A 12701-nucleotide genomic window follows, 5' to 3' on the forward strand; every position below is an offset into this window, starting at 1 on the left:
CTCAACTTAAAAACTCTCGAAAATTATAATTTGAACATTTTAGCAACCAACCCACACAGCACACATAGGCAACGAGACCCTTAGTATTAGTTTAGGAAAAACTGAACAAAATAAACTTTTTTTTAAAAAAATTCCGACATAAGCATTTTCGTATCCAAGCTTAAGATCAAGTTTTATTCACTGTTACTAACAACGAAAAAGAGAAATTTTTTTAACTTTGTTCGTTATTACTAACAACGAACAAAATAGAGATAATGTCATAGCGTTTGTAAAGATAAAAAAATAAATTACTTGTTGTTCACCGTTGATAACAGTGAACTAACATTTGTTGCTTTTTCTCGTCGCTCCAACGTTATGATTGTCTCTCTTTTATTCGTTATTTATACGTTTTTAGTAATAATGAACAAAGTAAAAGAAAGATTGTTCACTTTTAGTACCAGGGAACAAAAGCTGACTTTAGTCTCGAACAAGAAAACGCTTATTTTGAAAATTAAATTTTTTCGAAGTTTATTTGGGAATTTTTTAAAAAAAAAAATTATTTTATTCAAATTTTCTTACCTTTTGCTAATTTTCCTTGGCCCCTTTAAGGTTCAGGAAAGACCCTGCTATAAATAGGACTTGTATTCTTTGCTAGTTTCCATAGAAAATCAACCTTAGGTCCTTAGCCTATATCACAAACAAAGCTGCTAAATATTTTGCACCTTGGCCCAAATCATTTTCTTAGAATCTAATACCAACCAAAAACAAAAGTGCATTTGCTTTGGAGTCTATACGGCATAATTGTTGACTGTCCAATTGAATGTATGGACTAATTTGCTAGCTGATATGATATTTATTTAAGCCTGATGCTATTGAGATGTTTAAAAAAATTAATTTTTGATCGTCGTCAATATATTAGAGAAAAAATAGGTCAAAAAGTCAAATGTCAATGAAAAAACTATCAACACATTCTTGGTTTTACTTTAAAAGTCAAAATTTTAACTACACAAAAGTTATTTACCAATACTTTTTAATTTTTTGATTAATAAAAAGCCAAAGTCAAAAACCTACCAAAGAAAAAATAAAAAAACTTTTACAAACGCACCACAAAACTAAATTTAACTAGTATTAAAACAAATATTGACCGTATATTTGCTCCAATAGCTACTCATTTTCCTCCAAAATGGTTGTGATTTTCAATTTTTTTAAAAATTCACGTGGTAATTCTGAGGTTTTGGATTTTTCACGTAATAATCAAAACATTTTAAAATCTACGCGGTAACCCCGATGTTTGCCAAATTGTTCCACCATGACTTTAGCAAATCTTAATGTCAAAGCTTGAAGGTTGGTATAACTATCATAAATTTCATCAGTTTCAACCTTTTCCCCCAAATCATAAACTCAAACTCTACCTTCTTTCATTCAAATTACATTTCACCTCCATAATGTAATTTGAATGAAAAAAGATAGAGTTAGGGTTTATGATTTTGGAGAAAAGGTTGAAACTGATGAAATTGGTAATAATTAGTTATATAAATAGGGATACATCAACCATCAAGCTTCGATATTAATGTTTGGTACAAAAAGGTCACAGTAGAACTTCAGGGTTACCACGTGGATTTTTAAAAAATTTTGATTACCACGTGAAAAATCCAAAATCTTAGGATTAACATGTGAAATTTTTCATTTTTTTATTTCTTTATGCATCAATCTTAACGCTTAAGTAGATAGTAGATATAATGGTATGTTCTTCGCTATCTTTGTAAGAATACAGATGGAACAAAAAAATAAAAAAAGGAAACATTTTGATACAAGACAATGGGGTAAAATCACCAAGAAGCCATTAAAACAAATGATGAAAATTCATTTGAAACTAAAAAAGCATATAGCTAAATTCTAAAGGAGTGTTTTCAAAAATATTTTTTCAATTAGAGCTGAATATTTTAAGATCGAATTAAGGTTGAGTCTAAATTAATAAAGATTTGGGTCATTAAAATTAAAATTTAATTTAGAATTCGGATAAAAATTGGAATAATTAATGTAATACTTAAAAAATTATAAATATTTAACTTTTTATACGTTATATTAGTGATTCTAACTTCAAACTAAATATATTCTCTAACTATTAATTAATTTTACGAGACGCTTTTAGGAAAACCATTAATCCTATTAATCTGGACTAATTCTATGTTTCAATAATAAATAATATGAGCTATCCATTTCTTGCAAGTTGCTAAGTAGGGTCTATAAATTTAGACTTGAACATTGCAAATGGGTTGTTACATTCAATAAGTTGTAACGGAACTATTCTAGTTGTTTTATAAATTATAATCAAAATGAATAAGTATTTTTTGTTGAAAAATAGACAAATCCTAACCAACTTGATAGTTGATACTACTCAATTTGTCTCATAAAATTTTGTTTCACTGTTTTTTTAATTTGTCTTTTTTAAGTTTGCCTTAATTCTATTTTAGACCCAAAGTTTATTATCCATGTTTCTTTTTTAATTCTCATTTATATATTTAACTTATATTGTATTTCTCATATACATTTTTTTCACTTTTTCATAAAATATCATTTACCTGTTTTTCTTAAATTTTCCAGCAATACAAATGGGGCAATTTTCATGAAATAAAGAGTACCTTAATTTTTAATTGTTGCTACCTCTACTTTTCCTATTAATTGAAAATGATTGTTTTAAAAAAAATACTACAGTTACTTTTGTTAGAGACTGTCTTTTAAAGAGACGATCTCAAAACAAGAATCTCGTATTCGTATTTTCTCTTTAATTTGTATTAACTGAGCTATCTAATCCGTATATCTAATGTGTTTCTCGGAGAGACAGTAATTTGTGAAAATCATAAGTAAAAAACAAAATTATGTATGCTTAAAAAATCACCTAAAAAATCCTAATTCAGAGCCTAGTAAATTTGGGCCGTGTAATAATGCTGAAAGGGATGCATTTTGGCCTTTATAAGGTTGATGAAAGGCTAACATTAATCCACCTTCAAATTTGTGGATTGTTGATTAGAATGAAGGTTACTAAACGACAAATATAATAAATGCAAATTAAGTAATATAAGCCCGTCTAGCTCAGTTGGTAGAGCGCAAGGCTCTTAACCTTGTGGTCGTGGGTTCGAGCCCCACGGTGGGCGTTTTTTTGGTCTTTATGCATTTTTTTTTTTAACTTTTGAGCAAAATATTTGCACAAACTAATCTATAATTTGAAAGACTTTGATAATAAATTCTACAAGAATCCAAAAAAAAATTGCCATATAAACTTTAGCCTTTACCTTTCAAAACATCAACTCTTATTTAGTTGTAATGTATATATGTTTTTACATCAAAATAATTTAATTTAATTTAATCTAATGCTTCTGTAAATAATCCAAAAAATGCTTCTGTAAATAATCCAAAAAATGCTTCTATAAATAACCCAATAAAATGCTTCTGTAAGTAATGAAAAAAATGCTTTTACTAAAGTTAAAGTCCACCGAGTTTCATAATCATCCTATTTATAAACTCAAATGTTTCTATAAAACCGTCTTATCGTAAGACAAGTCTTATATTTGTGTTAAATAATCAATAATAGAAATTTTTCGTTTATGGCTCTCTTATTTTAAGGTCGTCTCACCGTGAAATGATCTAACGAGCTGATTTATAAATATTTGTATAAATTGGTTTTGCCTTGAAGTTTTTAAAATGTTTTTGATATCATCTAAAACAACTTTCACTAGAAATTCTCTCCTATTTAAACTTTGTTTCATGTGAATCTTAGTTCTTGCATTAACTAAATAGATTGTAAAATAAATGTCCATGTGAATCTTAATTCTTAATATGGATTAACTAAATAGATTGTAAAATGAATTTCGTTGAAGATGTATATATTAATTAAAATAAAAAATTTGGCCCCACCTAATAGAATAATTGTTTTTTAAGAGATTGTCGCACTTTTTAGTCCGCTAATTTAACTTTACAATATTTTTATTTTAGATAGTGTTATGACTAGTTATTTTAATTTTAATTTATACATTTTATCTGTTTCTCTACCCATTAATCTTATTCATACAATTTAATTTTCTCTATTAATATTTTGAGGTTTATTTTCTTTAGTAGGGAGTGAATAATTGTTTAGATACACTTGAGAAAGAAGAGTTGGGCATTAGGATCAATGAATTTAGGACAATGAAAAAGGCTTTTAGTTTGTAGATTTACAAAAATCAAGAAACTCCTTTGCGTGCAAATGCAACTTATTACTCTCATACAGTCCTATGTCGTTATTTGATTGAGTTGAAGAAGGACATACATTTCTTCTGCCATCATAAATCTCAAATTTCTATAAAGATTTAGCCTCCCACTGCACCACCCTTCTTTATACTCACCTCAAAACAATGCCAACAATAACTATATATCTTTTCAATTCATGACTCCTATAACTGGTTTCATGAATCGAATCTTGATCGTGAGATGAAAGTGTCAAGGAACCAACTCAATCAAAAGTTTAAACTTATGGTTGAAGCCCCATGATCTATTACATACTCTTACACGGTCCATCACACGAGAGCTCATTAGGTTAGAAGTGTGGATGTGCATACTTCCATTTAAATGAGGGGTAGTTGAGATTCAAACCTTTGATCTCTTGTCACATTGGCTTCTGATACCCTGTCAAGGAACCAACTCAACCAAAAGCCAGTAAATGTTATGTATTCAACAGAAAGCGGAGGGTGATAATTTTAGGCATAATGTTAAGTGTCTAATTGCATTTAGCTAGCATTTATATTTTTTTAGAATTATAAGGTATGGTAGGTTGAGAGGAGGAGGAGGGCGAGGGCGAGGGCGGGGATCACATACCCTCTTATATATTAGCTACATTAATTTATATTATTTTTTATTTAGTCAAGTTATATTTCTTTTAGACTCGACTTTTTTAAAAAGGTGAAATAAATAGGGCCTCATAAGTTAGTGTATTTTTGCTCCGCTTCTAATAAAATAGAAAGTCTTAAAATACTAAGTCAATTCATGATCTTACATTAACGAATTGTTTTATTGTCGACATAAAACAACAATAAAAATTTAATGTAATATAATTAGAAAAATTATCAAATAAGATTTATAATTATGCATCCACTACTCACAAATAAGAACTTCATTACCATAGTCCATAAGTATGACATCACATCTAATGAATTAATTACACCAAAATTCATTCTCATTCTCATATAAGACGACAAAAAAAATCCGATATATTATATAGTCATTGTTAATAAAAACCACAAATATATGGCAATGATTATTTTATTTTATTAATTAAGACAATACCACATCTATCCAAATACTATTTAATATAGGCAACTTCCAAGGTTTGATCTAAAGGGGTGTTTAAACATTTATATTCACACACTTAGCTTTTTATGATAATAAAGCAATGTCAACCTCCAAAAAGAATGAATTGAATAAAAAGTAATTGTAAGGCCAAATTATGTAATTGCAAAATGTCGATTTTAGCCAACACATTGTTTTATCATTTAGCCACCAAACAAACCACTAATTGACAAATATTACACCTTTATTTTCTTTATTAATTTTCTTCATAACCTCCTATTTTCCTAGTCCCCACGAGTAGTAGGATGTTTAATTACTTACCAACCTTTATATATTTTTTCATTTTAAAAATTACAATAATTTTTATAACCCATACTCTTAAGTCATTGGGTGGTGTCTTTTTTCATAATAAAAGTATAATCTAAATACAATTCCTTTTTTCCCTTTTTTATATTATATTATATCTTTCTAATTAATATCTTTAAAGATTATAAAATGTTTAGAAAAAAGAAATGAATTATTTTAATGGAAATAGCATAGAACTAATTAGAGATTCTGGCATTTTAATATATATAATCAAAGAGCCCAATTTCAAAAATTTTAATATTTTATATTCAAAGTGTTATTTTTAATATTTAAAATGATGTGTTAAATCTTAAACAATTATATTAATTATTTTGAGTATAAAACAAGATGCTTTAATTAATTTAGTTTAGTTTGTTTAGGCTAATGTGTAAATGTCTTACAATCAAACAAATCTTAAAGGGGAATTTGTGTATTTTAATGTGAAATTCTTTGTTTTAAAGAATCCAACCGTGCAAAATTTTGATTTTACATAATCACAATATATATTTAGACATGATGGTTGGATTTTAGGTAGGATTCCTGCCAAATAAAATATAATAAAAATATTCAAGGTTGGAGCTTAATTTAGCAAATTAAAAATCTGTACGATATATGAGTTAGCATGCATGGATGCATGTGCAACGAAGATAGTGATGACTTTTGTATTGAATTATTTGGTCGTAGGACTCTTATTTATGGGCATTGCCTTCACATTGATTAGTTTCAAGTCATTTTTTGCTATGGTCCTAATTCATGTTTCCTACTTGCATGTGATCGGTACTGATAGTAAGACTTGCTCTCTCTGTTATTTAAATTTACTGCAAAATTTTTGAAATTTAATCTTATTGTAATTTAACGTTATACAACAAATATAACAAAATAATAATAAAGTATCCTTTTATTATTTTAATCACATACGTTGTTATATATAAAATACATCATGATTAATATATAATAAAAATTGACAATTATTGATAAAATTAAACTTAGTACTACCATTTCTTTTTTTTTTTTTACAAGATTTCATATACAATTAAGTCTAGTAAAATATCAACTTTCAACCTCTTGCCTCAAGCCATCATAATCATTGAATATATTTGTAAAGTAAGACTATTTTATTATCCATATATATATAAGTCCACTTTTCTATTTTATTTTATCTATCGTTAAATATTTGTTTATTCATCTTCACAGAATTACCAATTATGGTCAAAACTGCCATGAAAAATCCATTTTTTAGGATTTTTTAATTAACTTATGGTAAAAAAAAATAATATTTACCTTATCTAGAATCAAAATAAAAAAAATTGTCCTACTTTCGCTGTGCTTAAAATTTGCTACAAAATATTTAAAAATTAATTATATTATAATTTATATTTGTGAGCAATTACTTTATTGATAATCGATAAAAACTCAAAGAAAAAAAAATCGATCGAACTCAAAAGCAACAAAACCTAATTAAAAAATTTTATTAGGTTGGGTTTGAAAACAAATATTTCATTTCAAATTGTAGATTTTAATTATGAATTCATTAAAGAGGAATTTTAGAATGACAAGGTTAGGAAAGTCATTCTAAAATCGTCCTTATCCACTTTTAAAACATTAGTGAATTTGACTCAAATCCAAATTTAAAATTTCTTTTATTTGTCAAATACTAAATTTAAATTAAATTTATATTTTTAAATAAATTTAAAATTCTCAAACATAGTATTATAGTTTTTACGGGTCTAAAGAATAATTTTATATAAAAAATAATAAAAAGTTGAAGAGTCAACGCTTTAACAATAATAAAATTACAAAAGGTTCAAAGAGAGAAAGTGAAATGTGAGGAGCATGATCCCTCGATCACATGAAACGTGCCCATTTGATATGACATCACTTAGACTGATCATCACCTGATTTCGATTAATCTAATCTTTATTTTTTAAATTAATTTTTTCCTGGTTTATTATGATCATGTTTTTTAAAAATTTCATAGTAGCTAATATTACTAGCTTATAAATTGAATTATTGATATTGTGTAGTCAATTCTATATACTCTAGAGCAATGTACTTACAAGTGCTTTGTGATCATTTTTTGTTATTTTGTATTTGGTAGTATTACACCATCCTATTATTTAAGATAAATTTGAGAAAACGAAATAAAAGCCCTTTTTAACATTTATAAATCCCTATAATTAATATATGTATTTATATATACAAAAAGTATTTTTTGAGAGTACAATTGTGACGCATATCAATTGACTTAACATTTCTAAATATATAAGGAAAATTGCAATGACATTAAGTATATACTGAAATAATTCAAAAAACCATATACCCAAGATTTGAATATTTAACACAATTGGTACACAAAAATAACAAAATAACAACGGTATAAATGCGTTAATTCTGCATTCAAGAAGAGATATTTGAGGCTTTGTCAAGCAATAATAACATGTAAATTATGACTTTCTTTGATATTGGAAGATAAATAGATTGGACTAATTAAATTATGTGAATAACTATTAAATCTGATAAATTAATTCATTTAGCTCAGAGCGGATCTCTTAGTTAATAATGTTAACCGACAATTTTCAACTTATACACAAAATCATATACCTAGAGATATTAATAGATGTACGGGTCAAGTTGGTAGGAGTTTTGCTATATGATAGTATTGGCCCAGTTGAGACCTTATTAAGGACATTTTTAAAAATATTATCGATATTTTATTGATTTGTTCTATATCCGCCACTAATTTAGCCGACCTTAATTTTTTGATACTAAGATACTAACATTGTTGCTTTTTAAAAAACTTAAAATTGCAGTGCATTACTTTATTTTATTGCAATAAAGATGGTATAATTAGCTAATTATGATTCAAGAAAATCACTACTAAAAAGTCACCATGTATAAAGGCCAAAAAGATGAGATCCAGGTGTATCAAGTTTGTTAGATCCTCAGAGTGTAAGCCTCCAAGTAATACAACGCCAAGTTAATTGAAAAGGTAGTGACTAGTGAGGAATTTTCTTGTTGGAACGGAAAATACTCTTATCCACAAAAGGTTCATACCCCTTTGTTCTTGATTGATTGAATATTTGAAGTTTTTTTTAAAAAAATATCAAAAATTCTTGTGTCCGTGTGAATTATAATGAAATACACAATAAAATATTATTTTATTAGATAATAAATTTAGTAGAAAATATATGATAATGATTATAATTTGTTGATTTATCTGTTTAATTTTAAAATACTTTATTTTTGTTAGCCTATTATTAATTGTGCCAATAGGTTATACAATATATATGGTCATATGGGATGTTTTGCAAAATATTTTATTGGATAATTTTAACTTATTTTGATATAAAATAAAGTTTGGCAGTCAAAGTATTAAATGCTAATGTTTGGTAAATTAGTTGGTTGATAAAACAACCTATTGTTGTAAATAATTTGTTTTTGAACAAGTCGCCTAGCAGTAGATTTAAAATCAGAGAGAAACACAAGGGTCAATAGAGTAGGTTTTGTTTAATTTGGAGCACTCAGGATGCAACTATAAAATTGATATAGTGAACCATAAAAATCATGTATAAATGTTTTACATTCAGCTTTCACTTAGTTTCTCTTGCAATTATGTTTTTCTGCAATCACTATTAACAATTCTTAAAGTATTATTTTAACCACATTAAATAAATAAAAATTACATTCATCGAATCATTTTCAATACTACAACATTCAATTCTTTAACATAAGAAAAATGATATTAATTCACAACTCGAATATGTATAAGAAACTTTGAGAATGATTTTTGGAGGGATTTGAGGGATGGGAGAGAAACTTGATGATAAATAATGGGAAAATCTCATGTTTTTAATGATACGGAATGAGAATGGTACTTATAATCTCAACTCATCCAAAACCCATGACCCTATCATTTCATGTATTGGAGGAGGAGGAGGAGGAGGACATTAGTGTGATTTAGAAGGGAAAATATCACAATATATACTTTTCATTAATGCTTAATTAATCAACTTTTTAAGTTCATCAACTTTCAAGTCTTAAGAATATATTTATAACTTTGTTTTTAGTAACAAAACCTCAACTACACTAATTTCATCTTTGTCCCAAACAAGAGATTCAGAAATTTTCATCTTATTCTCACCCATCATTTCAATAGCACCTCTAGTCTTACTTAAAAATTGTCCACATTTTCAAAAATAAAAATAAAAAAGTATGAAATTCATAACATTTAAATTAATTGACGATTATAACATAAAATTTCCAACTTAACACCACATTAATAAATCCATTAAATAAAATAAGTATCATAATTCACATAAAGTTAGTTGCAATCACTAACGACTTGTGTGGCGATAAAGTTAGTTGGAGACGTTATATTTGTATTGCCTTTAGATAGTCACCTATGCCTATGCCTATATCACCTATGTCTATATGTCACATATAGCTTGTTTATTGTTTTGACCTTTATTATTATTTTTATATTTTTGGTCAAATTAGCAGTATCAATGTTTATCTTGTATTGTACGTCTTGTCGTGTTTTTTGTCTTGTATTATCTTGTGCACTTTGACTTTCCTTGTAAGTCTTTTTCGAGATCAGATTCTCTTTGTGCGTATCCTTCTCTAAACTCTAATCATCATATTTATTTACGGGATACATGAAGATATGATGGTGAAAATAACTTATAATATAATTTTGGCAAGAATAATTACTAATTAATTTACTAAATCACATATTGTGGACACATCATCTTCTCCTCTTTAATTCCCCATCATGTGTTGACAAAACATTCAAATTTTCAAATTTAATGAATACTTAATTCTAATTTATTTTCTTTTTTTTTTTAATGTTAAAAAAAATGTATCACCAATATTATAAAATACTCTACTATACTCTAGTTTTTCCATAAGTAGAAACTTGGGTTATTAGTGCATGTGTTTATCCATCATCTTACACCCACCTCATTTATTTCTCTCTTTTCTCTCAACATCTCCTCATTAAACTCCTCTCCCCCCCCCCCCCCCTCTTTTTATTTCATTTCCTCCATTATTTCAATTTTCAACCACCAAATTCTCTACCTTTTCTCTTCATTCATCCTTTCTAAATATGATGGAATCTCCTTCTAGAACTCTTACCCTCTCTCCATCTCCTCATTCTCCTTCCCCCACCACCTTCCGCCGGCGGCGTAGTAGCAGTGACTCGGCTAACTCGCCCGAGTTTGAGTTCTCGAGTCTCGGATGCGACTCACAAACTACACTTCTTTCAGCTGATGAGCTCTTCTCTGATGGGTTCCTTCTCCCACTTCATCTCCTCCGTCTTCACAGATCTGAATTCGATCCTGAACCGGATTCCGGTCCATCTGAATCGGATCCTGGTTTATGTGAACCGGAGTCTGAACCTTCTGCGTTGATTACTTCCTCCGGTTCAGGTAACCCGATTCTCAGTGCTTCGAAACGGTGGAGAGAGATTTTTAAGCGAGGTGAGAAAAAACCGGGAAATATCACTGAAGATAAACCAGAGAATAAACTTGAGAAAAAGAAAGAAAAAGATCGGAAAAGTAGTAGTAATATTAATAGTAGTTCGGCCGAGTTGAATATCAATATATGGCCGTTTTCAAGGAGCCGGTCTGCAGGAAATAATTCAGGCCGGTCTAAATCAGCGGCTCAATCAAACCGGAAAGTCAGCAGTGCACCATGTTCAAGGAGTAATTCTTCAGGTGAATCTAAATCAAGAAGGTCTTGGCCCAGTAGTCCGGGTCGACCGGGAGTTCACTTGGGTCGAACCAGTCCGGTTTGGCAAGTAAAGAAAACTGGACCAGTGAACCGCACAGCTAGTAGCGGTGGTTCGGGTAAAGGCCGGGTTTTGAAGCTGAATGTTCCGGTTTGTATCGGATATCGACAGAGTTTGAGTTGTGGAAGCGACGAAAATGGCGGCGGAGGGGGAGTTGGTGGTGGTGATGATAGTGGCGGCGGAAGTGGGCCCAGGAATGGTGGTGGTAATGGAATTAACAATCATTTGTTTAGCTTGCGTGGATTTTTTAGTAAGAAAACTACAGTTTTAACGGTTTAACTTCTATTTTAACTGTTAAGTTAAACTAGTAAATCTGCAACTAGTAGGATTATTACTGCAGTAATCTAGTAGTAGTAAGTAGTTTGACTTTGTGAGTCAGATTTCGTCTGACCTTTGTGAATTTCTCGTAATTTGCTGCTCACAATGACGTTTAATATTTTTTTTTTTTATTTTGTATATTTTACATTGTACTCTATATTAGTTTTAGTTACATTATTATTGTTGAATATAGAGCCTAAAATGCTATGTTAAACTTGTTATCAATTTTATGATTTGATTAATGATAATTATTATGAATAATGAAATTATAGAAATATGAATTTTTTGCCCTCTTTATCATCAATCTATAAACTTGCTCTATTTTTATTGAATTTGTTTTATTTTTATTTTTAGCTATGTAATTCGTTCATTTTCAACTATATAATTGACTTACTTATTCATATTATTGATTATTGGCAAGTCAAATACGTTAATCTATCTATGAGCTATGGTAAATGGAAAGTCAATTGGGTATAATATTCATTGAGTGGTCAAAGTATTTGTAGATTACTAGTTTTTAGTATAGTGTAGGCTTTGTAGTATTAAGTAGGTTATAGGAGGAGATTAGGAGTGGTAGGATTATATCTCCAAGTTATTGCTTGACTTTGCTTTAGAATGTATTTTGACTTGACCAACGGAGTGAATGACGCGTAACTTATCTCCGTCTCTAAATGATGAGCTAATAATAGTATATGTAAATATACTTTTATTACAAATAAGTAATTTTTTTTAAATAAAACCTGAAAATATATTGAGATCAATCACAATTATAAGACTTTGTTAAAAAATATGCATGAAAACAAAATCTCTGCACCAAACTCAAATTCCATTGAGCTACAAAGTGAGCCGTCGTATTTTCATTCCTACCCACTGAATTACAATTAAAGCCAGCAAAAGAAGTCGTAAGAGTGCTAATTCTATCAAGAACAAGGAACGATGGAGCTAAACC

At 28.6% G+C, this 12701-nt stretch overlaps 1 protein-coding gene and 1 non-coding gene across 2 annotated transcripts; both read left to right on the forward strand.

Annotated features, from left to right (window-relative positions):
- The first annotated feature begins 3061 nt into the window (after nt 1–3061).
- On the forward strand, nt 3062–3134 carry TRNAK-CUU (transfer RNA lysine (anticodon CUU)). Its single transcript has one exon. It is a non-coding gene; the product is annotated as a tRNA-Lys (tRNA).
- Nucleotides 3135–10546: 7412 nt separating this feature from the next.
- Nucleotides 10547–12045, forward strand: LOC130815464 (uncharacterized). The gene has a single exon (XM_057681947.1). It carries the CDS (start codon nt 10751–10753, stop codon nt 11711–11713), a length of 963 nt encoding a protein of 320 aa, XP_057537930.1. The 5' UTR covers nt 10547–10750; the 3' UTR covers nt 11714–12045.
- The last annotated feature ends 656 nt before the right edge of the window (nt 12046–12701 follow it).

The sequence above is a fragment of the Amaranthus tricolor genome, chromosome 6, assembly GCF_026212465.1.
Source record: "Amaranthus tricolor cultivar Red isolate AtriRed21 chromosome 6, ASM2621246v1, whole genome shotgun sequence".
In the NCBI taxonomy this organism is placed as follows: domain Eukaryota; kingdom Viridiplantae; phylum Streptophyta; class Magnoliopsida; order Caryophyllales; family Amaranthaceae; genus Amaranthus; species Amaranthus tricolor.